This window comes from Agelaius phoeniceus, chromosome 31, assembly GCF_051311805.1.
Source record: "Agelaius phoeniceus isolate bAgePho1 chromosome 31, bAgePho1.hap1, whole genome shotgun sequence".
In the NCBI taxonomy this organism is placed as follows: domain Eukaryota; kingdom Metazoa; phylum Chordata; class Aves; order Passeriformes; family Icteridae; genus Agelaius; species Agelaius phoeniceus.
The window spans coordinates 280,739-308,681 of record NC_135295.1 but is presented as its reverse complement, the minus strand read 5'-3'; the positions used below and the strand labels follow the sequence as shown (position 1 = coordinate 308,681).

General features: G+C 54.3%; 2 protein-coding genes across 8 annotated transcripts; both read left to right on the top strand.

Moving 5' to 3' along the window:
* Window positions 1–42: 42 nt before the first annotated feature.
* Window positions 43–11,849, top strand: LOC129133598 (SLAM family member 8). 5 transcript variants are annotated; one of them, XM_077192168.1, is made up of 8 exons: window positions 46–412; window positions 3,622–3,714; window positions 5,265–5,606; window positions 7,108–7,404; window positions 8,139–8,258; window positions 8,762–8,853; window positions 9,342–9,517; window positions 10,863–11,849. In XM_077192168.1, the coding sequence occupies exons 1-7, from the start codon at window positions 340–342 to the stop codon at window positions 9,510–9,512; spliced, it is 1,188 nt and encodes a 395-aa protein (XP_077048283.1). In that variant the 5' UTR covers window positions 46–339; the 3' UTR covers window positions 9,513–9,517; window positions 10,863–11,849. The 5 variants fall into 5 exon arrangements, with proteins under 5 accessions (XP_077048282.1, XP_077048283.1, XP_077048281.1 ...); XM_077192166.1 differs by lacking the exons at window positions 46–412; window positions 3,622–3,714 and adding exons at window positions 4,714–4,866; window positions 5,020–5,078 and having other exon boundaries at window positions 5,245–5,606; window positions 9,309–9,517; XM_077192167.1 differs by lacking the exon at window positions 3,622–3,714 and having other exon boundaries at window positions 43–412; window positions 9,309–9,517.
* Window positions 11,850–12,808: 959 nt separating this feature from the next.
* On the top strand, window positions 12,809–26,566 carry ETV3 (ETS variant transcription factor 3). Of its 3 annotated transcripts, none has more exons than XM_054653210.2 (5): window positions 12,809–13,166; window positions 15,024–15,104; window positions 17,901–18,138; window positions 19,479–19,594; window positions 22,464–26,566. In XM_054653210.2, the coding sequence occupies exons 2-5, from the start codon at window positions 15,059–15,061 to the stop codon at window positions 23,549–23,551; spliced, it is 1,488 nt and encodes a 495-aa protein (XP_054509185.2). In that variant the 5' UTR covers window positions 12,809–13,166; window positions 15,024–15,058; the 3' UTR covers window positions 23,552–26,566. The 3 variants fall into 3 exon arrangements, with proteins under 3 accessions (XP_054509185.2, XP_054509184.2, XP_077048091.1); XM_054653209.2 differs by having other exon boundaries at window positions 12,810–13,166; window positions 15,049–15,104; XM_077191976.1 differs by lacking the exon at window positions 12,809–13,166 and adding an exon at window positions 13,473–13,502 and having other exon boundaries at window positions 15,049–15,104.
* The last annotated feature ends 1,377 nt before the right edge of the window (window positions 26,567–27,943 follow it).

Here is a 27,943-nt window from a genome sequence, read left to right as displayed (position 1 = left end):
ATTCCCGGTGATTTTCCCCCCATTCCCGGTGATTTTTCCCCCCCATTCCCGCACTCCCTCCATTCCCGTTCCCCCCCCCAATCCCGGATTTTCCCCCAATCCCGGATTTCCCCCATTCCCGCTGTTTTCCCCCATTCCCGCAGTTCCCCCATGGCGATCCCGTCTCCCTGAGCCCCGCGATGCCCCGCGCCCCTCGGGCTGCGGCGCCGGGGTGGTCGCTCCTCCTTCCTCCCCCTCCTCCTCCTCCTCCTCCTCCTCCTCCCGCTCCTCGGAGCCGCTCCGGCCGCTGATCCCGCTCCGAGCCGATTCCCGGGATAAAATAAACCCAAATCCACAGGGATGGAGCGGGAATGGCCGCGGGGCAAAGCGCGGCTGCCCTCGCTGCTGCTGGCGCTGCTGGGGCTCGGCCCAGGTGAGTTGGGGGCGGCCCCGGAGCCGCGGGACCCCCGGGGGGGCTCGGCCAGGACCCCCCGGCCCTCCCCGATCCATGGAAAGCTCTGGAATTTCGCATCCAGCGGGGCCGGACCCCCCGGGCTCTCCCCCCCCCCCTCCCCACGCGGAATTTTTGGGTTTTTATTTGGATTTGGGGCGGGGGGGGGATCTGCGATTTTTAATTTTTTTTTAATTATTTTTTTCCCCCCTCCTCGGCTCCTTACGTAAAGCCGGGAGCGAGGGATCCCCCCGGAATTCCCAAAGATTCCAGAATTCCCGTAAATGCCCTCCGGGAGCATCCCGGCCGCACGGGCAGCTCTAATTACGGGGTTCATTTGCCTCCGTGATTAATTGGCCCGGCGGGGACGGTGCCGCCAGGTGATGCCCCAAAAAACCGGCCCGGGAAAGGTGGGAAAAGCCCGAATTCCCGGGATCCGGAGCGCTGGGAAGAGACGCGGGGTTAAACGCGAGGCTGGAGTTGGGTTTTGGGGGAATTTCGGGGATTTCGGAGGTTTGGGGTGGATCGGGAGCGGGGATGGATCCCGCTCCTCCCTCTCCCTCCTCTCCGCGCTGCGGGAGAGCCGCGTGCTCCCAAAAAAACCCGAAATCTGGGATAAACAGGCAGAGCCGGGGCGGCGCTTGGCGCGGGAGGGGCCGAGCATCAACCGGGCCCTCCCGGGAGGGAAAACCGGGAAAAACCCCGGGAAAAGCTCGGGGAGCCCCGGGGGGCTGCAAACCCCGGCGGGAAATGGGGACGGGGATGGAGACGGCTCAGAGCGGGAGAGGGTCCTGGAAATAACCGGGAAAGGGTCCTGGAAATAACCGGGAAAGGGTCCTGGAAATAACTGGGAAAGGTTTGGGAATAATCGGGAAAAGGTCCTGGAAATAACCGGGAGAGGGTTTGGGAATAACCGGGAGAGGGTCCTGGAAATAACCGGGAAAAGGTCCTGGAAATAACCGGGAGAGGGTCCTGGAAATAACCGGGAAAGGGTCCTGGAAATAATCGGGAAAGGGTCCTGGAAATAACTGGGAAAGGTTTGGGAATAATCGGGAAAAGGTCCTGGAAATAACCGGGAGAGGGTTTGGGAATAACCGGGAGAGGGTTTGGGAATAACCGGGAGAGGGTCCTGGAAATAACCGGGAAAGGGTCCTGGAAATAACCGGGAAAGGGTTTGGGAATAACCGGGAGAGGGTTTGGGAATAACCGGGAAAGGGTCCTGGAAATAATCGGGAGAGGATCCTGGAAATAATCGGGAGAGGGTCTTGGAAACTTGGAAATAATCGGGAGAGGGTCCTGGGAATAATCGGGAAAGGGTCCTGGAAGTCGGGAGAGGGTTTGGGAATCCCGGGGGGTTTTGGAATTCGGGAGAGGGTTTGGGAATCCCGGGGGGTTTTGGAATTCGGGAGGGGATTTTGGAATCCCGGAGAGGATTTTGGAATTCGGGAGAGGATTTTGGAATCCCGGGGGGATTTTGGGATCCCGGGGGGATTTTGGGATCCCGGAGAGGATTTTGGAATCCCGGGGGATTTTGGGCAGCCCCTCCCCGGCCCCTCCTTGCCCTCAGCGTCCTCCCCCGGGCTCTGGGGGGGCTTCACGCCCCAAAAAACTTCACCGAGCGCTGGAAAATTCCCTCGGCTTTAAAGCCGGGTTGGGAAAGCGGGAATGGAACCCGGGACGAGCAGGGATCGAACCCGGGAAAAGTGGGAATGAAACTCGGGAAAAGCAGGAATCAATGCCGGGATGAGCAGGAATCAATGCCGGGATGAGCAGGAATCAAATCCTGGAAAAGCGGGAATGAAACCTGGGATGAGCAGGAATGAAACTCAGGAAAAGCAGGAATTAAACCTGGGATGAGCAGGAATGAAACTCAGGAAAAGCGGGAATTAAACCTGGGATGAGCAGGAATTAAACCGGGAAAAGCAGGAATTAAACCTGGAAAAGCAGGAATCAATCCTGGGATGAGCAGGAATCAAATCCTGGAAAAGCAGGAATTAAACCTGGGATGAGCAGGAATTAAACCGGGAAAAGCAGGAATCAATCCTGGGATGAGCAGGAATCAAATCCTAGAAAAGCAGGAATTAAACCTGGGATGAGCAGGAATCAAACTCAGGAAAAGCAGGAATCAAACCCGGGAAAAGCGGGAATCAAACCTGGGGAAAAGCGGGAATCAAACCCGGGAAAAGCGGGAATTAAACCCGGGAAAAGCAGGAATTAAACAGGGAAAAGCGGGAATTAAGCAGGGAAAAGCAGGAATCAAGGCCGGGCCAAACGGGCCTTGCAGCCACCCGGGTTTAAGCCCGGTTTAATGGGGACCGGGACCGGGAGGGGACACCGGGAATGTCCCCAAGGCGGGGGGGGGACCCGGCCCGTCCGCAGCGGGTGGAGCCGCTGGTCCCGAAGTTCCCGGGAAAATTCCCGAAATTCCCGAAGTTCCCGGGACACTCCCGGCGCCGGTGGCCGCGGGGCGGGGGCGCTGCCGGCGCCGGGCGGGATTTTCCCAAGGAAATGCCAAAAAAAAAGGGAAAAAAACCCCAAAAATCCCGACTGGAATCTCAGAACCTTCCCCTGGGGCCGGGGTCGGGGGGAGTCGCCAACGCCAAAATTTTGGGGTTTTGTCCCTGCCCGGAGCTGCCCCAAAAAAACCCAAATTTACAGGGATTCTGCCCCAAATAAACTCCATTTTTGTGGAAATTCTACTCCCAAAACAGCCCCAATTCTGCAGAAATTCTGCCCCCCAAAATAATCCCAGTTTTGCAGAAATTCTACCCCAAGAAATCCCAATTTTGCAGAAATTCTACCCCAAAACCACAATTTTGCAGGAATTCTCCCCCCAGTAAACTCCATTTTTGTGGAAATCCTACTGCCCAGAAAATCACCAATTCTGCAGAAATTCTGGCCCCAAAAAGCCCCAAATTTGCAGAAATTCCACCCAAAAACCGCAATTTTGCAGGAATTCTACCCCCAATAAACTCCATTTTTGTGGAAATTCTACTCTCCCCAAAAAAACCCAATTTTGCAGAAATTTTATCCAAAAAAAACCCTAGTTTTCAGAAATTCTACCCAAAAAAACCCCAATTTTTCAGAAATTCTACCCCAAAACCCCCCAATTTTTCAGAAATTCTACCCAAAAAGCCCCAATTTTGCAGAAATTCCGCCCAAAAAGAAAATCCCCTCTCACTTTTCTGCAGGGCTCTTGCAGGAGGCGCGTTTTGAGGCAGAAAATGAGGTTTTGGAAATTCTGGCTGGGAATTCCACCCAGTCTCTCCTGGAGCGTTGTTCTGGTGAGAGCCCCGAGTTCAGATGGGGCCGCATCTGAACCTGTAGTTTTTAGCTTTTGACCTTTTTGGCCGATTTTTCCCCCAAAACCTCTGCCTTTCCCGCTCTTTTTTGGAGGCTCAGAGCCCCCCCGTTTGTTCATTCGCCTTTTTCGCCGATTTTCCCCCAAAATTTCTGCTTTTCCCTCTTTTTTCAGCAGCACCCGCTCGCACACCGCTCCAGACCTGCAAGAATTCCCCTTTTGCAGCCGCTTTTACCCCAAAATTTCCTTTTTTTCCTTCTCTTTTTGAAGGAAATTCCTCTCCTGGGATTGATTCACCTTTTTTGGCCGCTTTTCCCCCAAAATTTCTGCTTTTCCCTCTTTTTTTGGTGACACCAATGGCTCCGAACCCAGCCAAGGCCGCTGCCAGGACCCCCCTCCTCCTCCTCTTCCTCCTCTTCCTCCTCTTCCTCCCCAAATGGCCCCAAAAGTCCCCAAAAGAAATCCTAAAAACGTCCCCAAAATGTCCCCAAATGTCCTCAAAACTTCACCAAGCATCCTAAAAACGTCCCCAAATGTCCCCAGATGACCCCAAAATGGCCTCAAATGGCCCCAAACATCCTAAAAACGTCCCCAGGTGTCCCTAAAACATCCCCAAACATCCTCAAAATGCTCTTCAAAAATCCTAAAAGCGTCCCCAGCTGTCCCCAAATGTCCCCAAGTGTCCCTAAACCCGCTCTGGTGCCATTTTCCTGTCCCAGAGCTGCACTTTGGGCAGTCCCGGGCAGGTGATTGCTGTCCTGGCTGGGTCTGTGCTGCTGTCCCCCCAACAAGGAGTTCCCTAAATGTCCCCAGATGTCCCCAGCTGTCCCCAGGTGTCCCCAGATGTCCCCAGGTGTCCCCAGGTGTCCCCAGAGCGTCTCAGGTGCCATTTCTGTGTCACAGAGCTGCTCTTTGGGCAGTCCTGGGCTGTCCTGGCTGGGTCTGTCCTGCTGTCCCCCCAACAAGGAGTTCCCTACATGTCCCCAGCTGTCCCTAAATGTCCCTAAGTGTCCCCAAACTGTCCCCAGACCCTCTCAGGTGCCGTTTCTGTGTCGCAGAGCTGCTCTTTGGGCAGTCCTGGGCAGGTGATCGCTGTCCTGGCTGGGCCTGTCCTGCTGTCCCCTCCAACAAGGAGGTTCCTAAATGTCCCCAGCTGTCCCCAGCTGTCCCCAGGTGTCCCCAGCTGTCCCCAAATGCTCTGGGTGCCGTTTCTGTGTCGCAGAGCTGCACTTCGGGCAGTCCTGGGCTGTCCTGGCTGGGCCTGTGCTGCTGTCACCCCAACAAGGAGGTCCCTAGATGTCCCCAGTTGTCCCCAGCTGTCCCCAAACTGTCCCCAGACCCTCTGAGGTGCCGTTTCTGTGTCGCAGAGCTGCTCTTCGGGCAGTCCCGGGCAGGTGATCGCTGTCCTGGCTGGCTCTGTCCTGCTGTCCCCTCCAACAAGGAGGTTCCTACATGTCCCCAGCTGTCCCTAAATGTCCCTAAATGTCCCCAAACTGTCCCCAAACCCTCTGAGGTGCCGTTTCTGTGTCGCAGAGCTGCTCTTCGGGCAGTCGCGGGCCCCTCCCCGCCAGGTGAACGGCGTCCTGGGCGGCTCCGTGCTGCTGTCGCCGTCGCTGCTGCCCAACCAGACGGTGAAGGAGATCGAGTGGAGCTTCTCGGGCGGCTCCGGCGCCACCATCCAGGTGGCCGAGGTGGGCCCGGCGGGGCTGGAGCGCCCGGACCCGCGCGACCGCTTCGGGCGGCGCCTGGAGCTGGTGAACGGCACCGCGCTGCGGCTGCGGGCGCTGCAGAGCGGCGACAGCGGCGTCTTCGGGGCCCGCATCAAACTGCAGCCGGCCCTGGTGGATGACCAGACCTTCAACCTGTCCGTCTACGGTGAGGCGGCGCTGCGTTCATTAATTCGCGAGTTAATTTAATGGTTCCGTGCGTTCGGGTGGGGTTTGGGCGGGGAAACTGAGGCACGGAGCAGAAATGGGGTTTTAGGGGACACTGATGGATGGTCAGACCCTCAATCTGTCCGTCTGCAGCGAGGGGGAACGGTTAATTGGTTAATTAATTAGTAAATTTAATTATTCACTCAGTTAGGGCGGGTCATTGGCGGGGAAACTGAGGCACGGAGCACAATTGGGGTTTCAGGCAGCGCTGGGGGAAGACCAGGCCTTCAACCTGTCCATGCACGGCGAGGGGGGAATGGTTCATCCATTCATTCTTTCATTAATTATTAATTTATAATAGAATTCATTTATAATTTAGAATAATTCATTTAATGATTCACTCAGTTAAGGTGGGTTATTGGTGGGGAAACTGAGGCACGGAGCAGAAATGGGGTTTTAGGGGACACTGATGGATGGTCAGACCCTCAATCTGTCCGTCTGCAGCGAGGGGGAACGGTTAATTGGTTAATTAATTAGTAAATTTAATTATTCACTCAGTTAGGGCGGGTCATTGGTGGGGAAACTGAGGCACGGAGCACGATTGGGGTTTCAGGCAGCGCTGGGGGAAGACCAGGCCTTCAACCTGTCCATGCACAGCAAGGGGGGAATGGTTCATCCATTCATTCTTTCATTAATTATTAATTTATAATAGAATTCATTTATAATTTAGAATAATTCATTTAATGATTCACTCAGTTAAGGTGGGTCATTGGTGGGGAAACTGAGGCACGGAGCACGAATGGGGTTTCAGGGGACACTGATGGACACTCAGTCCTTCAACCTGTCTGTCTGCGGTGAGGGGGGAATGTTTAATTAATTAATTGATTAACTGATTAATTGGTTCATTATTCATTGGGTTAAGTTGGGGTTTGGGTGGGGAAACTGAGGCACGGCCCCCAAAGGGGGTTTCAGGCGGCGCTGGGGGATGCCCAGGCCTCAACGCGTCCATCCCAGGCAGGGTCGGTGCCTTGGGGCGTTTGGGGGATTTGGGGTTTTTTTGGTGGGGATTTTTGGGGTTTTTTGGGGTTTTTGGGGGGATTTTTGGGGGGTTTTTTGGGTGGATTTCTGGGGTTTTTTGGGTGGATTTTTTTTTGTTTATTTTGGTATTTGCGGTGCCATGCCCGTGCCCCCTCGCAGAGGCCGTGCCTCAAGGGGATTTTGGGGGTTTTTGGGGGGGTTTTTGGGGGGGGGATTTTTTGGGGTTTCTTTTGGGGAGATTTTTGGGGTTTTTTGGGTAGATTTTTTTTTGTTTTTTCTATTATTTTTGGTGCCATGCCCGTGCCCCTCGCAGAGGCCGTGCTTCAGGGGGATTTTGGGGGGGATTTTTGGGGGTTTTTTGGGGATTTTTTGGGGGTTTTTTTGGGGAGATTTTTGGGGTTTTTGGGTAGATTTTTTTTTTGTTTATTTTTGTATTTTCGGTGCCATGCCCGTGCCCCTCGCAGAGGCCGTGCCCAGCCCCCGGACGCGCAGCCAGCTCCTGGCCAGCACCCTGGAGTGGTGCAACCTGACCCTGCAGTGCCAGGGCAGCGGGCGCGGCGCCGTCAATGTCACCTGGCGGCGCGACAGCCTCACCTGGGGCCAGCTGGGGCCCGGGCGCCACCAACTGTCCCCCGACGGCACCACCCTGAGGCTGGCGCTGCCGCCCGCCGCCACCAACGCCACCTACGCCTGCACCGTCAGCAACCCCGCCGACCACAAGGTCGCCCTGTTCGACCTGCAGAGCCTGTGCCAGGGCGGAGGTGAGGGGACACAGGGACATGGGGACATGGGGACATGGGGACAGGGATGGGGACACGGGGACATGGGGACAGGGACATGGGGACATGGGGACACAGGGACAGGGGACAGGCCCTGTTCGACCTGCAGAGCCTGTGCCAGGGCAGAGGTGAGGGGACAGGGATGGGGACACAGGGACAGGGACACAGGGACAGGGGACAGGCCCTGTTCGACCTGCAGAGCCTGTGCCAGGGCGGAGGTGAGGGGACAGGGATGGGGACACGGGGACAGGGATGGGGACATGGGGACAGGGACAGGGATGGGGACACGGGGACAGGGATGGGGACAGGGACAGGGATGGGGACATGGGGACAGGGATGGGGACAGGGACAGGGATGGGGACATGGGGACAGGGATGGGGACATGGGGACAGGGACAGGCCCTGTTCGACCTGCAGAGCCTGTGCCAGGGCGGAGGTGAGGGGACAGGGATGGGGACAGGGATAGGGCTGGGGTGTCACACTGGGTGTCCCAGTTGGGGTGTCCCACTTTGGGGTGTCCCACACTGGGTGTCACACTTTGGGGTGTCACACACTGGGTGTCCCACACTGGGTGTCACACACTGGGTGCCACACTGGATGTTCCACTTTGGGGTGTCACATTGGGGTGTCCCACCGGGTGTCCCACTGGGTGTCCCACACTGGGTGTTCCACTTTGGGTGTCCCACCGGGTGTCCCACCGGCTGTCCCCATGCCCAGGGGGTCCCTCAGCCTTCTCCACCTCGGGCTATGTGGTTCTGTCTCTCATCCTGGTGGCCGTGAGCCTGGGCGGCGCCTTCTGGTGCTGGAGGGTCAACAGTGAGAAGGCGGCTGAGGCAGGTGGGCAAAAACCCCAAATCCCAACTGCCCAAAATCCCAAAACCCCAAATCCCAACTGCCCAAATCCCAACTGCCCAAAATCCCCCAATTCCCAACTGCCCCAATCCCAACTCCCCCAAATCCCAACTGCCCCAAATCCCAAATCCCAACTCCCCCGATTCCCAACTCCCCAATTCCCAACTCCTCAATTCCCCAATTCCCAATCCCGAATTCCTAACTCCCCAAATCCCCAATCCCAAATCCCCAATCCCCAAATTCCCAATCCCCAAATTCCCAACTCCCCAAATTCCCAATTCCCTGCTTTCCTGGTTTTCCCATTTTTCTCGTTTTCCCATTTACCCATTTTCTTGTTGTCCTGTTTTCCCCATTTCCCCCATTTTTTCCTATTTTCCCCGTGGTTTTTTTTTCCATTTCCCCCATTTTCCCATTTCCCCGGTTTCTTTCCCCGTTTCCCCGTGTTTTTTCCCCCATTTATTCCCCATTTTCCCCCCATTTTCCCGCAGCCGCCACGCCCACGGCGCCGCCCGAGGAGAGCCCCGGGGAGCCGCAGTTCAGCGACATCGTCTGCAGGAGCCCCCCCGAGGGCAACGACCAGGTCGGGACCCCAAAAACCCGGGGGAGGACCCCAAAAACCATAAAAATCCCAAACCGTCAGGAATCCCAAAAACTGCAGGGACCCCAAAAACCGCAGGGAGATCCCCACAAAAACCACGGGAATCCCAAACCCATAAAAGTCCCAAACCCATAAAAATCCCGAAATTTTGATATTCCCCTTGGGAATGTCAAAAACTGAGGGGGACCCCAAAACCATGGGAATCCCAAAACCCATAAAAATCCCAAACCCTCGGGAATCCCAAACCCATAAAAATCCCAAACCCTTGGGAATCCCAAACCCATAAAAATCCCCAAACCCTTGGGAATCCCAAAACCAGGAGAATCCCAAAACCAGGAGAATCCCAAACCCATAAAAATCCCAAACCCTCGGGAATCCCCAAAACCACGGGGACCCCAAAAACCACGGGGACCCCAAAAGCGGCGGGGGGACCCCAGAAGCCTCAGGGGCCCCCCGATGTCGCCCCGCAGGGCCCCAGCCCCGCCGAGGCCCCACAGGAACCCAGCGAACCCCAAAAACCCCAGCCCGAGGCCCCGCAGGAACCCAGCGAACCCCAAAAACCCCAGCCCGAGGCCCCGAAATCGCCCCCGGGGGGCGGCGAGCAGAAAGGGCCCGAGGACACGGCCGAGGAGGTGACATAGGCCAGGTGAGCGACCCCAAACCCCCCAAAAACACCCCAAAAACACCCCAAAAACGGGACCTGGGGACACCCCCAGCCCCAAACTGCCGGGGGAAAGGGGCTTTGGGGGGGGCTGAGCCCAAAAAGGGACATTGGGGACCCCAAGAGAGGGAGGGATAAAGGGTTGGGGTGTCCCAGAAAGGGACATTGGGGACCCCAAGAGAGGGAGGGAGAAAGGGTTGGGGTGTCCCAAAAAGGGACATTGGGGACCCCAAGAGAGAGGGAGGGATAAAGGGTCCGGAAGGGGGAACGGCCCCAAAAAGGGCATTAAAGGGTTGGGGATGATCCCAAAAAGGGGATTAAAGGGCTTGACAGGGGAATGGCCCCAAAAAGGGACATTTGGGGGACCCCAAAAAGGGCATTAAAGGGTTGGGGCATGGCCCCAAAAGAGTGGGGTTAAAGGGTTGGGGCATGGCCCCAAAAAGGGCATTAAAGGGTTGGGATGATCCCAAAAAGGGACATTTGGGGGACCCTAAAAAGGGCATTGAAGGGTTGGGGATGATCCCAAAAAGGGCATTAAAGGGTTGGGGATGATCTCAAAAAGGGACATTTGGGGGACCCCAAAGAGGGCATTAAAGGGCTGGGGAATGGCCCCAAAAAGGGACATTTGAGGGACCCCAAAAAGGGCATTGAAGGGTTGGGAATGGCCCCAAAAAGGGCATTAAAGGGCTGGGGAATGACCCCAAAAAGGGCATTAAAGGGTTGGGGATGGCCCCAAAGAGGGCATTAAAGGGTTGGGGATGATCCCAAAGAGGGCATTAAAGGGTTGGGGATGATCCCAAAGAGGGCATTAAAGGGTTGGGGATGATCCCGAAAAGGGACATTTGGAGGACCCCAAAAAGGGCATTAAAGGGTTGGGAATGGCCCCAAAAAGGGACATTTGAGGGACCCCAAAAAGGGCATTAAAGGGTTGGGGATGGCCCCAAAAAGGGCATTAAAGGGTTGGGAATGGCCCCAAAAAGGGCATTAAAGGGTTGGGAATGGCCCCAAAAAGGGCATTAAAGGGTTGGGAATGGCCCCAAAAAGGGCATTAAAGGGCTGGGGAATGACCCCAAAAAGGGCATTAAAGGGTTGGGAATGGCCCCAAAGAGGGCATTGAAGGGTTGGGGAATGGCCCCCAAAAAGGGCATTAAAGGGTTGGGAATGGCCCCAAAAAGGGCATTGAAGGGTTGGGGATGATCCCAAAAAGGGACATTTGGGGGACCCCAAAAGGGCATTAAAGGGTTGGGGAGGGCGCTGCCCCCAACCCCGGGGCCGATCCCGGGCTCTCCTCCCTTTTGGGGACCCCACAAGCCCCGGGGTGTCCCCGCAGGGCCCCGCAGCGCCGGGACCCCTGGAAGGGCTGTGAGCGTCGTGTGCCAAACCCCGACCCCAAAGAACCCCACAGCCGGACGGATTTCCCCGTTTCTGACCCCAAAACCCTCGGGGCTGACCCCAATTCCCTGCCTGGGGCTGTGCTGGGGAGGGGGACCCAAGGTGGAGGTCCCAGAGGGGCTTTTGGGGGGTCCCCGGGGGCTTTTGGGGTCCCCGCATGTTTTGGGGTGGGACGATCCCCTTGACCCCACAAAGGGACGAATTTCCCCATTTCTGACCCCAAAATCCTCGGGTTTGTCCCCAGTTCCCTGCCTGGGGCTGTTTTGGGGAGGGGGCTCCAAGCCTGGGTGGGTCCCTGGGGGTTTTTGGGGTCCCCGCATGTTTTGGGGTGGGAGGATCCCCCTGGCCCCACACCTGGACAGATTTCCCCATTTCTGACCCCAAAACCCTCGGGTCTGACCCCAATTCCCTGCCTGAGACTGTTCTGGGGAGGCAGATCCCGATCAGGGGCAGCAGAGCCAGAATTTGGGGGGTCCCCGGGGGCTTTTGGGGTCCCCGCATGTTTTGGGGTGGGAGGATCCCCCTGGCCCCACACCTGGACGAATTTCCCCGTTTCTGACCCCAAAATCCTCGGGTTTGTCCCCAGTTCCCTGCCTGGGGCTGTTTTGGGGAGGGGGCTCCAAGCCCGGGTGGGTCCCCGGGGGGGTTTTTTGGGGGTCCCCGGGGGTTTTTGGGGTCTCTGGAGGGTCCCTGCCTGTCTTGGGATTTTCCGGAACTGGGGGAAAATTCGGGAATTTTCAAATTTTCGCCCCCCACGCGCGGCTGTCACCGAGCCTGGGGACAATGGGGACACCTTGGGGACCCCAAAACCCGGGAGGGGACAATGGGGACACCTTGGGGACCCCAAAACCCGGGAGGGGACAGCGCCCCCCACACCTCCCACACCCACCGTGTAAATATCAGCAAATAAATGTTGGTGACGTTTGTGCTGCGTTTTTTGGGGTGTTTGGGGTTTTTTGGGGTGGTTTGGGGGCTGGTTGAGGGGTATTTGGGGCTGGTTCTGGGGTATTTGGGGCCTGGTTTTGGCCCTGGGTTTGGTTCTGTTTTGGGGTTTTTTGAGGTTTTTTTGGGGTGTTTTGGGGCTGGTTCTGGGACTGGTTTTGGGGCCTGGTTTCGGGGCATTTGGGGCTGGTTTTGGGGTATTAGGGGCCTTCTTTTGGCCCTGGGTTTGGTTCTATTTTGGGGATGGTTTTGGGTATTTTGGGACTGGTTCTGGGACTGGTTTTGGGGTGTTTGGGAATTTGGGGGCCGGTTTTGGGGTGGGTTTTGGCGTATCTGGGGCCTGGTTTTGCCTCTGGTTCGGTTCTATTTTGGGAATGGTTTTGGGGTTTTTGGGGCTGGTTCTGGGACTGCTTTTGGGGTGTTTTGGGCTGGTTTTGGGGGTATTTGGGCCTGTTTTGGCCCTGGCTTTGGCTCTGCTTTGGCTCTGGTTTTTGGGCTGGTTTGGGGCTGTTTGGCTCCGTTCATACCCGGTTTTTCTCCATTTTTATTTGTCTGGCTCCATTTATCCCGGGTTTTGCCCCGTTCTGGCCCTGTTTATCCCTGTTTTCCCCCGTTTCTCCCGGTTTCCCGTTTTTGCCCCGTTTATCTCCATTTATCCCGGGTTTTGCCCCGTTCTGGCCCTGTTTATCCCTGTTTTCCCCCGTTTTTGCCCCGTTTATCTCCATTTATCCCGGGGTTTGCCCCGTTCTGGCCCTGTTTATCCCTGTTTTCCCCCGTTTTTTGCCCCGTTTATCTCCATTTATCCCGGGTTTTGCCCCGTTTTTCCCCGTTTTTCCCGGCCCGTGTTTCTGAGGGCAGGGGGCGTTTCCCGCGCGCGCGCTCCCGCGTCTCTCTGCCCCCCCCATACCGGAAGCGGAAGCGCGTGGGCGCGCGCGCTGCCCGGAAGCGCGTGGGCGGCGGCGGCGGTTCCGGTTCCGGCGGCGGCGGCGGCGGCGGCGCGGGGGAGGCACCGGGAGGAGGAGAAGGAGAGGAAGGAGGAGAACAACGACAAGAAAAAGGAAAAGAAGAAGAAGAAGCGGCGGCGCCACCGACCGCAGCAACAGCGGGACGAGCGCCCAGGGCCGAGCCGCCTCCTCTCCCCCGCCCCCCCCCGCCCCGCACTACCGGGAACGATCCGCCCCCCCCCGCCCCGGTCCCCGCCCGCCTCCTTCCCCGTTTCCCCCCTCCCTTCCCGTCCTCCTCCTCCTCCTCCTTCTCCCGGAACCCGCCTCGCTCCTCCCGGCCCGCGCCGCCCCCGCAGGTGCGTCCGGGGGGACCGGGGGGGTACCGGGGGGGGGGGGCGGAATTACCGGGGGTACCGGAGCGGGGGGAGCGGGCCGGGATGAGGGAGAGGCCCCGCGGAGCTGCCGGGGAGGGCGGCACGGGGGCTCCGCGGCGCTCTCCGGGGGCGGCGGGGCTGGAGCGCGGCCCCGGTAACGGCGGGGGGGGGGTGTCCCGGTAACCGGGGGAGGGGAGCGGGGGCTGGGGGCTGAACGCGGAGCGGCCGAAAAGGCGGAGCCGGGGAGGGGGGCGGGGGTTACCCAGAACCGCGCGGGGAGCGGGGGCGAGCGAACACCGAGCGACCCCCCCCGCTCCGGTACCGGGGAACGGGAACGGGGGAACCGGGGAACGGGAACGCGAACCGGGACCCCCCCCCCCGTGCGGCAGCGCCGGGCGCGGAGCGTGGGAGGCCCCGGCCGCGGCTCCGGGGGTGTCTGCGGGGAGCGGCACCGCCCGGGGCCGGGGCGGGCCGGGCAGGCCGGGACAGGCTCGGGGCGGCGGGAGCGGAGCGGGGGAGCCGCGGCCCCGGCGCCGCTCGGCCCCTCCCGGCGGCCATTTGGGGCCTTTGGGGAACCGGGGCCGGGCAGCGGGGCCGGGCCGGGGGCGGCGCTGGGGGTCCCGGGGGCTCCGGTGACTCCCGGGGCTCTCGGGGCCTTCCCGGGGCTCCGCTGTGAGATCCCGGCCCGCAAGCCCAGGCAGGGAAATTCCCCCTTTTGCCCTTTCTCTCCACTTCTTTCCCCCTTTTTTTTCCTCTTTTTTCCCATTTTTCCCTTTTTTCCCCGTTTCTCCCTCCCCTGTCTCTATTTTTTCCCCTTCTCTTTCCCTTTTGTCCCATTCCCCCCCCTTTTCTCTCTTTTCTCCCGTTTTCCCTTCCTCTTTTTCTCTCTTTTTTCCCCTATTTTTCCCCTTTTTTCCCCTATTTCCCCCTCCCCCCTTTTCTCTATTTTTTTCTCTATTTTTCCCATTTTTCCCCCTTTTTTTTCCCATTTCCTCCTCCCCTTTTTCTCTATTTTTCCCCCCATGATTTCCCTTCTTTCCCATTTCCTCCTCCCCTTTTTCTCTATTTTCTCCCATTTTCCCCGGCTTTTCCCTCCCCTCCTGCCCTGGCACATCTGGGCCAGCTCCCAGCTGTGGATTTTGGCAGCCGGGCCCGTCTGGGAACTGAGCAGGGTTTGTTTTGTCTCCTTCCTGCAACTCCAGCCAGGGAAATTTCCCTTTTTGCTCCTCTTTTCCCCCCCTTTTTTCACCTTTCTCTTCATTTCCCCTTCTCTTGCCTTTCCCCCCCTTTATTCCCCCCCTTTATTTCCCCCCTTTATTCCCCCCTTTATTTCCCCCCTTTATTCCCCCTTTTTGTCCCTATTTATTTCCTTTTCTTCCATTCTTTCCCCCCCTTTATTCCACCCCCTTTTTGTCCCCCATTTTCTCCCCATTATTTCCCATTTTCTCCCCATTCTTTCCCCCATTTTCTCCCCATTATTTCCCCATTTTCCCCCCATTATTTCCCCCATTTTCTCCCCATTTTCTCCCCATTTTCTCCCCCATTTTCTCCCCATTATTTCCCCCATTTTCTTCCCATTATTTCCCCCATTTTCTTCCCATTATTTCCCCCATTTTCTCCCCATTTTCTCCCCATTTTCTCCCCCATTTTCTCCCCCATTTTCTCCCCCATTATTTCCCCCATTTTCTCCCCATTTTCTCCCCATTTTCTCCCCATTTTCTCCCCATTTTCTCCCCATTTTCTCCCCATTTTCTCCCCATTTTCTCCCCATTTTCTCCCCATTTTCTCCCCATTTTCTCCCCATTATTTCCCATTATTTCCCCGTTATTTCCCGGGCAGGGCCTGCTGACCCCTCTCTCTGCAGGAGGAAGAGGATGAAGGCCGGCTGCAGCATCGTGGACAAGCCCGAGGGAGGAGGGGGTAAGGAGCTCCCAGCCCCATTCCTGCTGCATTTCTGGGATAAAAATCCCATAAACCCCAATTCCTGCTGCTTTTCTGGGATAAAAATCCCATAAACCCCAATTCCTGCTGCATTTCTGGGATAAAAATCCTATAAATCCCATTTTCTGTTGCTTCTCTGGGATAAAAATCCCATAAACCCCAATTCCTGCTGCTTTTCTGGGGTAAAAATCCCATAAATCCCATTTTCTGTTGCTTCTCTGGGATAAAAATCCCATAAGCCCCAATTCCTGCTGTTTTCCCAGGATAAAAATCCCATCAATCCCATTCCTGCTGCTTTTCTGGGGTAAAAATCCCATAAATCCCATTTTCTCTTGCTTTTCTGGGATAAAAATCCCTTAATCTGCTTCTTTCCCAGGATAAAATCCCATTTTTTGCTGCTTTCCCAGGATAAAATCCCTTTTTTTTTTGCTGCTTTCCCAGGATAAAAATCCCATTTCCTGCTGCTTTCCCGGGATAAAAATGCCATTTTTGCTGCTTTTCCAGGATAAAAATATTTCCTGGGAATGCTGATCCCGCCTCTCCCACCATTCCCTGCTGGGAAAGAAACGAGGGTGGAGGTGCTGCCGTGAAAATTCAAATTATTCCTCCCTCCCCGGGGATGGGTTTGGGGTGGATTTGGGATTATTCCCTCCTGGGATTTGTGTCCTGGCAGGAATGTGGGCGGCACTGGGAAAAAATGGGGATTTTTCCCAAAAAAAAAAAAAAAAAAATCAAAAACAGATTTTCCCCAAAATAAACCCCACCCCAAATCAGATTTTTTCCCCCAAAAAGTCACCACCCCAAATCAGATTTTCCCCAAAATAAATCCCACACCAAATCAGATTTTTCTCAAAATAAACCTCATGCCAAATCAGATTTTTTCCCCCAAAAAAGTCACCACCCAAAGTCAGTTTTTTTCCAAAATAAACCCCACCCCAAATCAGATTTTTCCTAAAAGAACCCCTGACCCCAAATCAGATTTTTCCTAAAAGAACCCCTGACCCCAAATCAGATTTTTCCCCAGAAAAAGTCACCACCCCAACTCAGATTTTTCCAAAAAAAGAACAAACCCCACTCCAAATTAGGACTTTTTTCTGCCTGAATTCCACCCCTGGGATTTTGAATGGAATATTGAGCAGAATTCCAAAATTTATTTCACAATTTGGGGGGTTCTGAGTGGTTTTTTTTGTGTCCTTTGGGTGGATTTTCCAAAGCAAAGGAGCTGAGAGGAGTCAGAAATGAGCAGATGGGTGGGAATCTGGGATTCCCTGCTCCCACACAGAACACTGAATTCCACCCCAGGTTTCCAGGGTTTTTGCTGGTTTTTCACAGGTTTTAGTGGGGTTTTTAGTGGGGTTTTTAGTGGGGTTTTTGTGGGTTTTGGGTGGATTTCCCAAGGAAACGGGGCTGAAATGAGTCAGAAACCTGGATCTCCCTGCTCCCACATGGAATATTGAAGGGAATGCCAGGCACCAGTGATTAATGGAATTCCAACCAAATTTTACCCATTTTTGGTGGTTTTTAGTGGATTTTTTTTGATGGTTTTGGGTGGATTTTCCAAGGAAATGGGGCTGAAATGAGTCAGAAGGATGGGAAACCTGGACCTCCCTTGCTCCCACATGGAATATTGAATGGAATTCCAGGCACCAGTAATTAATTGGATTGGATTCCAGCCAAGTTTTCCCAATTTTTGGAGGGTTTTTGATGGTTTTGGGTGGATTTTCCAAGGAAATGGGGCTGAGATGAGTCAGAAGGATGGGAAACCTGGATCTCCCTGCTCCCACACAAAACACTGAGCAGAATCCCAGCTCCTGCCCAAACCCCACTGATCTCCCATCACTCCCTAATTAACATTTCCCAGTTTTTTTTCCCGTTTATTCCCATTTTTTCCCCATTTTCCCCCCTCCAAACGTTCCCACTTCCCCGAGTGGGCGTACAAGACAGAGTCCAGCCCTGGCTCCCCTCAGATCCAGCTGTGGCACAGATCCAGCTGTGGCACAGATCCAGCTGTGGCACCTTCATCCTGGAGCTGCTGCAGGAGGGGGAGCCCCCAAATTCCACCCGGGGCTGCCTCGGAGCGGGGCTTTTTGGGGTGTTTTGGGTGGATTTTCCAAGGAAACGGGAAAGAGTCAGAAGGATGCGAGGCCTGGATCCCACACAAACCATGGAACAGAATCCCACGTCCTGCCCAAACCATGGAACAGAATCCCACCTCCTGCCCTAAACCCTGAACAGAATCCCACCTCCTGCCCTGAACATGGAACAGAATCCCACCTCCTGCTCAGACCATGGAACAGAATCCCACCTCCTGCCCTGAACATGGAACAGAATCCCACCTCCTGCCCTAAACCCTGAACAGAATCCCACCTCCTGCCCTAAACCCTGAACAGAATCCCACCTCCTGCCCAAAACCCTGAACAGAATCCCACCTCCTGCCCTAAACATGGAACAGAATCCCACCTCCTGCCCTAAACATTGAACAGAATCCCACCTCCTGCCCAAACCATGGAACAGAATCCCACCTCCTGCCCTAACCATGGAACAGAATCCCACCTCCTGCCCTAAACCCTGAACAGAATCCCACCTCCTGCCCAGACCATGGAACAGAATCCCACCTCCTGCCCTAAACATGGAACAGAATCCCACCTCCTGCCCTAACCCTGAACAGAATCCCACCTCCTGCCCAAACCCCACTGATCTCCCGTCATTCCCTAATTAACACTTCCCATTTTTTCCCCGTTTTTCCCCGTTTTTCCCCATTTTCCCCCCCCAAAGGCTACCACTTCCCCGAGTGGGCGTACAAGACGGAGTCCAGCCCGGGTTCCCGGCAGATCCAGCTGTGGCACTTCATCCTGGAGCTGCTGCAGAAGGAGGAGTTCCGGCACGTCATCGCCTGGCAGCAGGGCGAGTACGGCGAGTTCGTCATCAAGGACCCCGACGAGGTGGCGCGGCTCTGGGGGCGCCGCAAGTGCAAGCCCCAGATGAACTACGACAAGCTCAGCCGGGCCCTCAGGTCGGTGAAATTTGGGTGTTTTTCCTTTTTTTCCCCATGAAATGTTGGGATTTTTAAGTGGGATGTGATGGTGGTGTTGGCTGGGTTTGGGGTGGTGGGGTTGGCCCAGCTCTGGGGGCACCGCAAGTGCAAGCCCCACATGAACCACGCCAAGCCCAGCCGGGCTCTCAGGCTGGTGGAATTTCCCAGCAAAATTCGGAATTTTGGGCATTTTCAGGCTCATCTCTCCAGGTTTGGGGTGGTGGGGTTGGCCCAGCTCTGGGTTTTGGTGGCACGGCTCTGGGAGCGCCCCAGATGAACTGTGACAAGCTCAGCTGGGCTCTCAGGTCGGTGAAATTTGGGTGTTTTCCCTTTTTTTCCCCATGAAATTTTGGGATTTTTTAGTGGGATGTGAGGGTTTGGGGTGGTGGGGTTGGCGCGGCTCTGGGGGCGCCGCAAGCGCAAGCCCCACATGAACCACGCCAAGCCCAGCTGGGCTCTCAGGCTGGTGGAATTTCCCAACAAAATTCGGAATTTTGGGCATTTCTGGGCTCATCTCTCCAGGTTTGGGGTGGTGGGGTGGGCGCCACAAGTGCAAGCCCCACATGAACCACGACAAGCCCAGCTGGGCTCTCAGAACAGCAGAATTTGGGGATTTTCATGGCTTCAACCCCATGGAATTTTGAGGTTTTTGAGTGGGATGTCGTGATGCTGGGATTGGGTTTCAGTTTTGGTGGCGCAGCGCTGGGGGCACCAGAAATGCAAACCCCACATGAACTGTGACAAGCTCAGCTGGGCTCTCAGAACAGCAGAATTTGGGGTTTTTTCTCATTTTGTTTTCATGGAATTTTGGGGTTTTTCCAGCAGGATGTCATGCTGGTGTTTTCTCGTCCCTCAGGGTTTGGGGTGGTGGGACTGGTGTGGGGTTTAAGGTCCTTTTTTCACCCCAAAAACGTTCCTGGATTCCATTCAATTGGATTTCAGGGATAAACCCTCCCCTGGTCTGGGTAATTCCGTGGATTTCCCATCCCTGGGAGTGCCCAGTTCCAGTTGGAGCAACCTGGGAAGGTGGGAGCTGCCCCCGGCCCTGGGTTTTTAAGGGTGTTTGAGCTCTTTCCAACCCAAACCATCCCAGAATTCCATATTCTGGTTTAAACAGGAAATTAGGAAGGAATCCCTCAGGAATTCTGGATTTTTAAGGATCTTTAAGCTCCATTCCAGCCCCAACCATTCCAAAATTCCGTATTTTGGTTTAAAAAAACAGGAAATTATGAAGGAATCCCTCAGGAATTAGGAAGGAATTCTGGATTTTTGAGTGCTTCAATCAGTGTTTTTCCATTTTTTTTTTTATTTATTCCCAGATATTACTACAACAAGAGGATCCTGCACAAGACCAAGGGCAAAAGATTCACCTACAAATTCAACTTTAACAAGCTGGTGATGCCCAATTATCCCTTCATCAACATCCGGCCCAACGGTGAGCCCCAGGAATTTGGGAATTGGGGAATTCCAAGTGGGAACGAGGGGGAAAAACCCCCCAAAAAACCCCCAGGAATGTGGAATTTGTTTTTTTCCACAGCCAGCCTGGATAAAAAACCCAAAACCTGGGAGCAAATCCCGGCTGCTGTGGGGGATGTGGGCTCAGGGTTTATCTTTCCCCGGGGATTGTTGGGATTTGTGGGATAAGAGGATCAACCTTGGGATGCAATCCCAGAGTGGCTCAGGTGAGTTTATGGGGCCTTGGACAAATCCACGGCTTTTTCTGCCTTTTCTCCCCCTTTTCTTGCTCCTTTTCAACCAAAAATTGCTCTTTTTCAACCCAATCCTGCCCCGGAGTGGGGAGGAATTCCATAGGGATGGCAGCGGTCCTGAAGGAAACCAGGAATTCCGTGGATTTTGACTAAAAATCAAAAATTTTTCCCTGGAGCAGAGAGGATAATGAGGAAGAGTTTGGGAACAGAGCATAAATGTCCCTTTTTTGCCCTAAAGCAGTTTTGCCAGGTTTATCCCAGAGTCAGCAGCTGTTTCTTGGGAAAAGTCTTTCCAGGGGGATTTTTGATGGAATTGAACCCCTAAGAGCCAAATTCCTATAGCTGGGGGATTGTCCCGATCAGGCACACTGGGAAAATGAATCCACAAAAACAGGAAATCCCTCTGGAAGTCAATATTCCCAGAAACTCCAAACTTTTCTCCTCACAAAATCTCAATTTAGAGGAGCCCGGCCTGGCACACTGCAGTGCAGGGCAAGGCCTGGAAGGCCAATCCAGCAGGGAAAAAAACAGGAAAAAAGCAGAAAAAGTGGGGAAATTGGTGATTATTTAATCCATAAAGATAGAAAAACCCCCTGAAAGTTGATATTCACAGAAATTCCAAACTTTTCTCCTCACAAAATCTCAATTTAGAGCAGCCGGGCCTAGCACAGGCTGCTGCAGGGCAAAGCCTGGAAGGCTGATCCAGCAGGGAAAAAAACAGGAAAAAAATCAGAAAAAAAGAGCAGGAAGAGTGGGGAAACTGGTGATTATTTAATCCATAAAGACAGAAAACCCCTCTGGAAGTTGTTATTCCCAGAAATTCCGAACTTTTCTCCACAAAAAAAATCTCAATTTAGCGGAGCTGGGCCTAGCACAAGCTGCTCCAGGGGAAAGCCTGGAGCACCAATCCAGCAGGAAAAAGAGCAGGAAAAGGAGGGAAATTGGTGATTATTGAATCCATAAAGATTAAAAAAACTGTCTGCAAGTCATTGATCCCAAAAATTCCAAACTTTTCTCCACAAAAAAGTCCCGATTTGCAGGATCCTGATCCAGCTTCCTGGAACACCAATCCAGCGTGGAAAAAGCAGGGAAAACAGGGATAAAAGCAAGTTCTGTGTGGGGAAAAAAGGGATTTTTCGTCCGGCGCCGTCTCCGGGGCTGCCTCCCCTCCCTGAGGGAATCTCCGAGGTTTTGTTTTTCCAAGGCTCCGGGAAGGCCAAAAAAAACCCAAAAAAACAAAGGGAGAAATTCCTCCAGGTGTTGGTGTCTCCTTCACCTGTGTGGGCCCTGCTGGGGTTTGTTTTATTTTCTTTTTTTTTTTTTTTTTCTTTTGGGAGGAGGGAATGTCTTTTCCAAGCCAAGGAACGGGGGTGGGAAGATATGTCTGGAGCTGTAATTCCGTAATTAACTGGGAGCAAACGAGTCCGGGCAGTTCCCAGCTCCCTCTCCCTGCTCCCTCCTGTCCCTAGGGCGCTTGGAAAAAAAAGAATTTGGGAGAATTTGGAATGCTCTCAGTTAATCCCAGCCCTTTTCATTCCCAGCGGGGCGGGGATTGGGATAGCAAACCTGGAATTTGGGGGGTTTTCTCCAGGATTGTCCCCTCCCTCATGGAGATTTTTGGTGGGAAAAGGAGGTGGAAATAGGAGAGATTTGGGTGGGAGTTTGAAGGTTTGGGTGGGGATTTGAGGTATTTTTGTGGATCTTTGAGATACTTCATGGATTGATGAGATCACCCCTCAGAGGAGAGGTTTTTTATGGATATCTGAGATATTTCTATGGATATTGGGAGTATTTCCATTGATATTGGACATATTTCCATGGGTATTTGAAACGTTTGCATGGATTGATGAAATTCCCCCTCAGAGAAGAGGTTTCCATGGACATTGAAGATATTTCCATGGATTTTTTGAGATATTTTTATGGATACTGGAAGACATTTCCATGGATTGCTGAGATCCCCTCTCAGATGCGACATTTCCATAGATATTTGAGCTTTTTCCGTAGGTATTTGAGATATTTCCATGGTGGATATTTCAGACATTTCCATGGATTGATGAGATCCCCCCTCAGAGAAGAGATTTCAATGATTGAGTTTTTCCCATGGATATTTCAGACATTTCCGTTGATATTTCGAGACATTTCTGTGGATATTTCAGACATTTCCATGCATTGATGAGATCCCTGCTCAGATGAGATATTTCCATGGATATTTGAGTTTTCTCCATGGATATTTCAGACATTTCCATGGATTGATGCGATCCCCCCTCAGAGAAGAGATTTCCCTGGATATTTGAGACATTTCCCTGGGTATTTCAGACATTTCCATGGACTGCTGAGATCCCCTCTCAGATGAGACATTTCCGTGGATATTTCAGACATTTCCGTGGATATTTCAGACATTTCCGTGGATATTTCAGACATTTCCACGGCTAGACGCCACCCCTCCTCAGAGCAGCCATTCGGGTGGACATTTCCAATACTCCCACACATTTCCAACCTCTCCCCACAGATTCCAACCACCTCACGCCCCGGCACCTCCCCTCCACCTCGCACCCCCCAAAGCCCCTAACTCTTTTATTTCTCCCCATTTTGCAGGCGTGGTTCCGCAGAGCGCCCCGCCCGTGCCCACGGCCTCCTCCCGTTTCCATTTCCCCCCTCTGGAGCCGCACTCTCCCACCGAGGAGGGCCCGGGCCGCTTCGCTGCGGCCTCGCTGCTGCCGCCTCACGCCGAGCCGGCGCTGGCGGACCCCGACCGCAAAGCGGAGCCCGCCGAGCTGGAGGAGAGCGCCCCGGACTGGCGCCGGGACCTGCTGGCCCCGCCACACGCTGCCGCGGCCACAGCGGGGCCCAAGCGCAAGCCCGAGGTGGTGCTGCCGCTCTTCTCCCGGCCCGGCATGTTCCCCGAGCACCCTCACAGCCCCTTCGCCGTGTCGCCGCTGCCGGGCCGCCCCGGCGTGCTCAACGTGCCCATCTCGCCGGCGCTGTCGCTGACCCCCACGCTCTTCTCCTACAGCCCTTCGCCAGGGCTCAGCCCCTTCGCCGCCGCCGGCAGCAGCTGCTTCTCCTTCAACCCCGAGGAGATGAAGCACTACCTGCACTCGCAGGCCTGCTCCGTGTTCAACTACCACCTGAGCCCGCGGACTTTCCCCCGCTACCCGCTGGTGGTGCCGCCGCTGCAGTGCCCGGTGCCGCTGGAGGAGCAGCCGCAGTTCCCCATCAAGCTGCAGCCGCCGCCCGCCGGCCGCAAGAACCGCGAGAGGCTGGAGAGCCCCGAGGGCGGCGCCGCCAACAGCAACCCCGAGCCGCCCCGCGTCAAGGTGGAGCCGCCGCCCGACAAGGACGAGGAGGAGGACGAGGAGGAGAAGCCGGAGAAGCGGGAGGAAGAGGAGGAGGAGGAGGAAGAGGAGGAGAAGGCCGCGGTTTTTGCCCGCCCGGCGGCTCCGGCGTGGGTGCCGGTGCCCGCTCAGCCCGGCGGCTCCGGAGAGGAGAATGTGGAGAAAGCAGCCCGGGATTGCCCCGGCGATGCCGCGGGGCAGGAGAGGAGGGAGGACGCCCTGATGCCCCCCAAGCTGCGGCTGAAGCGGCGCTGGAACGGAGATTCCCGGCAGGAAATGCCCGAGGAGCCCCGGCCCAACGGGATCTGGCACCTGCCCAAAGCCGTGGCCGCCGCCTCCGACACCTAATCCCGGCTGGAACAAACAAACAACAACAAAAACAAAACAAAACCTTGGAAAACACCCGGAGGAGAAATCCGTGTATTTATGTAGCAAGGTTGCAGAGCAGTTCGGGACAAGGGCGGGGAGGGGGGCGCGGGGTAGGGCCGGGGTTTTTGGGGATTTCGGGGGTGGGAGCAGGGAGGGGGGCGGGCAGCTTCGGCCTTTGTGTTGTTTCTGTTGTTGACTTGCAGGTGAAGACGCAGCCGGAATTCCCGGAATTCCCGCTCGCTTTTCCCGGGAAAAGCCGGCTCGAGCTCCAGGACTGGCACGGAGGAATTCCAGGCTCGGGGCTTTTTGGGACACCGGGAATCTCCACATCCAGGGGGGGATTTTTTGGGATTTTTCGGTTGTTTTTTTTTTACGGATGCGAGGTTTCCCCGGCCATCCAGGAGCTGGTTTGGTTCATTTTTTGGGGTTTTTGTTGTTGGTTTTTTTTTTGGTTTTTGGTTTGGTTTTTTTTTTTTTTTTTTTTTTTGGGAAAAGGAGGAGCTTGGGAATTTTGCATCGGGAATTTTGCACTGTCCACGGAGCGGGGTTGGGGCGGGGGGAAGAGGATTCAGGAAAACTCGGAAAATCGGGATGGAGGCCGCGTCGTTCCCGGCGGATTTCCGGGGAAAATTCCCCTTTTCCCGCCTTTTTTTCTCTCTCTCTCTCTCTCTCTCGCAGAAGCCATGAGCAAAACTCTCCAAACTTTTTCAGGGAATGGGAACGGGAATAACACAAAATTAACCGGATGCCTTTAATCCTAACGCATTAAAAATGTTGGGGTTTGGTTTTTTTTTTTCTCGTTTTCGTGTGCCCGGAGCGGGAGGTGTTTTTTTTTTTCCCCCCGCTGCGGAATCCGTGTGGGTGGAATTTTTGGGAATGCTTGGAAGGAGCGCTGGAATGATTGTGGTGAGTCCCGGGAACGCCGGAATTCCCGGCGCCATTCCCAGATTTTTGGACCCTCCCCCTTTCTCCCCGTTTGACTCATGCCTTAAAGAAAAAAACAAAAAAAAAAAACAAACAAAAAAAACCAACAAACAAACCACGTTTGGACTTTTTCTGGGAATTTCGTTTCTGGGAGCGCTCGGATTCCGTGGATCCTTCCCGGATTTTGGGGGGCGATCCCGAATGCCGCCGTTCTCCCGAGGCTCTGGATCATCGTGCTCCCGGCAGGAGGAGCCCCCCGGAATTCCCAGGGATTCGCTCTCGGAGCACAAACGTCGGGAATCCCGGGCCGGGGGCGGAAAATTCCCTGCTGGAGGAAGAACCCCGGGAGCGACTCCCAAAGCCCCGGCCCGGCCGGGTTCGGGAGCCTTGGAATGTGGAGCTCAAAGAACTTGGGGTGGAAAAACCCCTGGATTATCCCAAAAAAAAACCACAAAAAAAAAAACAAAACAAAAAAAAACCCCGGAGAGGGCGCAAGGACGAACTCAGGAATTACACGAGGAGGCCTTTCCCGGAATTCCCGCCGCCGATCCCAAATCCAAGTGCCGGAACCGTCAGGAAAAACAAACGCAAAAAGGGGGGGAAAAACCCGGAATTTCCCCCCCCCCCCCTTCCGATCCTTCGGATTCGAGCCCGCGGGAAGAGAAGGAAGAAAGTTGGAATTTCTGTGGCTTTAAAAAGGAATTTTTGGGATTGGGGGTTTTTTGGGAAGGGTGGGAATGTTGGGGTTTTTGTTTTTTGTTTTTCACAGCCATTGCACTGCAAAAAAAAAAAAAAAAGGAAAAAAAAAAAGAAAAAAAAAATGAAACTAAAAATCAAAAACTTGGGAGAGTTCAGGGAATTCCGGACTCAGGACGACGGATCCGGCGCCTCTCGGGAATTCCAGAATTCCCAACGGAGCCCGGGAGGAGGAAGAAAAAATAAAAGCAGGAAGAGGAAGGAAAAAAAAAAAAAGGAGGAAGAGGAGAAGGAAAACGTTTAAAAAAAATGGATTTAAAGGAAAAAAACAAAAATCAACCAGATCAAAATTTTATGGAGAAAAAAAATCGGAAGTTTCAAGGAAAAATTCCTAAAATTCCAGCGTGCCAAACCATTTAATAGAAAACAAACCCTCGGGAAGTTGGGAATGGTTGGAATTCTCTCCTGGATGAATTTGCCCCGGAGCATGATCCCGTTTTTTTCCAGCCGTTTTGTTTTTTGTTAATTTCGCTTCTTTTTCGTAGCAAATCCGTAGGAAAAATGTAAAAAAAATGACAAAAAAAGAAAAAAGACTTTGGATGGGACAGCCCCAAAAAGGGGGAATTTCTGGGGAGGAATTTCCCCAAAAGGAGGAAAAGGAGGAAAAATCCAACAGCATTAATGGGGTTGTCCCGGATTTTTTTATTTATTCCATAATTATTTAGAGGTTTTTTTATTATTTTAAGCTGTTTTTTTTCCGTTGGTTTCTGTTCTTTTTTTCGCGTATCTGCATCCTGGTGGGATTGAAAAAAAAAACCAGGAATTTTCTCTCGGTTGAAATCATCAAAAATCCGGAAACACTTTGGATTTTCCGGGGAAAAACTTTGATTTTTTTTTTTTTAGCGCTTTTTAAACCAATATTTACGCTTTTCTTTGGGTTCGAAAAACCCCTTTTTCGAGGGATTTCGAGGGATTTGAACTCTCCCCGGTGGGAATCCGGCAGGAATCCATCGGGAAAATTGATGGAATTTGGGATGGGAAGCGTGGCTTTGTACATAGGGTGTAAAGTAGAGGGGCAAAAAAACAAAAAAAAGACAAAAAATCCGAAATTTGTGCCTTTAAAAAATTCCGATTTCTATAAAAATCAGATTTAAAAAAAGGGTTGCATATATATATTATATATATATATGATGGAGTGCTAGAGAAATTTATGGATAATATACATATTTTTTTCCAGGGGTATCCCATAGCTCCGTATTTTGTTATGGAAGTTGAAAAAAAAAAAAACGGAAAAAAGGAAAAAAAAAAAAACCTGAAAAATAAAAGTATTTTACCTCGAATTCAAAACGTTAAATAAAAACCTTTTAACAGAGAGGGCTCGCTGGTTTCTTTGGGGCTTTTGGGGTTTTTTTTTGCAGTTTGGGATGAGGGAGGAGCCGAAATTTTGGGGAGGGGCATTCAGGGGTTCCCTGGATCCCAAAAATTCCCGAGGGTCTGGGGGTTCTGGCTGTGGGGTTTGGGGGTTTTGGGTGTCCCCAAACCTTCGGTGTCCCCATGTCCCCAAATCCTCAGTGTCCCCATGTCCCTAAATCCTCACTGTCCCCAAACCCTCAGTGTCCCCGTGGGTGTCCCCAAATCCTCGCTGTCCCCAAATCCTCGCTGTTCCCAGACCCACACTGTCCTGTGTCCCCAAACTCTCTCACTGTTCTGTGTCCCCAAATCCTCGCTGTCCCCAGACCCTCACTGTCCCCATGTCCCCACACCCCGAGGTCACCCCGTGTCCCCTCAAACCCACACTGTCCCCATGTCCCCTCAAACCCTCACTGTCCCCATGTCCCCCTCCCTCACTGTCCCCATGTCCCCTCAAACCCACACTGTCCCCATGTCCCCTCAAACCCTCACTGTCCCCATGTCCCCACACCCCGAGGCCACCCCGTGTCCCCTCAAACCCACACTGTCCCCATGTCCCAGACCCTGAGGCCTCCCCGTGTCCCCTCAAACCCACACTGTCCCCATGTCCCAGACCCTGAGGTCACCCCGTGTCCCCTCAAACCCACACTGTCCCCATGTCCCCCTCCCTCACTGTCCCCGTTACCTCCCACACCCCCAGGACATCATGTCCCCCTCAAATCCTCCCTGTCCCCATGGGTGTCCCCCACATCCTCATGTCCACACTGTCCCATGTCCCCCACACTGTCCCCTCTGTCCCCCGCACCCCGAGGTCACCCTGTGTCCCCTCAAGCCCACACTGTCCCCTCTGTCTTCCACACTCCGAGGTCACTGCGTGTCCTCCACACCCCGAGGTCACTCAGCGTCTCCTCAAATCCTCACTGTCCCCATTACCCCCCGCACCCCGAGGTCATCGTGTCCCCCTCACTGTCCCGTGTCCCCTGCACCCCGAGGTCATCGTGTCCCCCTCACTGTCCCGTGTCCCCCACACCCCGAGGTCATCGTGTCCCCCTCACTGTCCCCTCTGTCCCTCACACCCCGAGGTCATCGTGTCCCCCTCACTGTCCCCTCTGTCCCTCACACCCCGAAGTCACTCTGTGTCCCTCGCACCCCGAGGTCACCGTGTCCCCCTCACTGTCCCGTGTCCCCCGCACCCTGAGGTCACTCTGTGTCCCCTCAAATCCTCATTGTCCCCTGTGTCCCCTCACCTCCCCACATCCACACTGTCCCCGAGGTCACTCTGTCCCCTCACACCCGCACTGTCCCCTGTGTCCCCTCACCTCCCCACATCCACACTGTCCC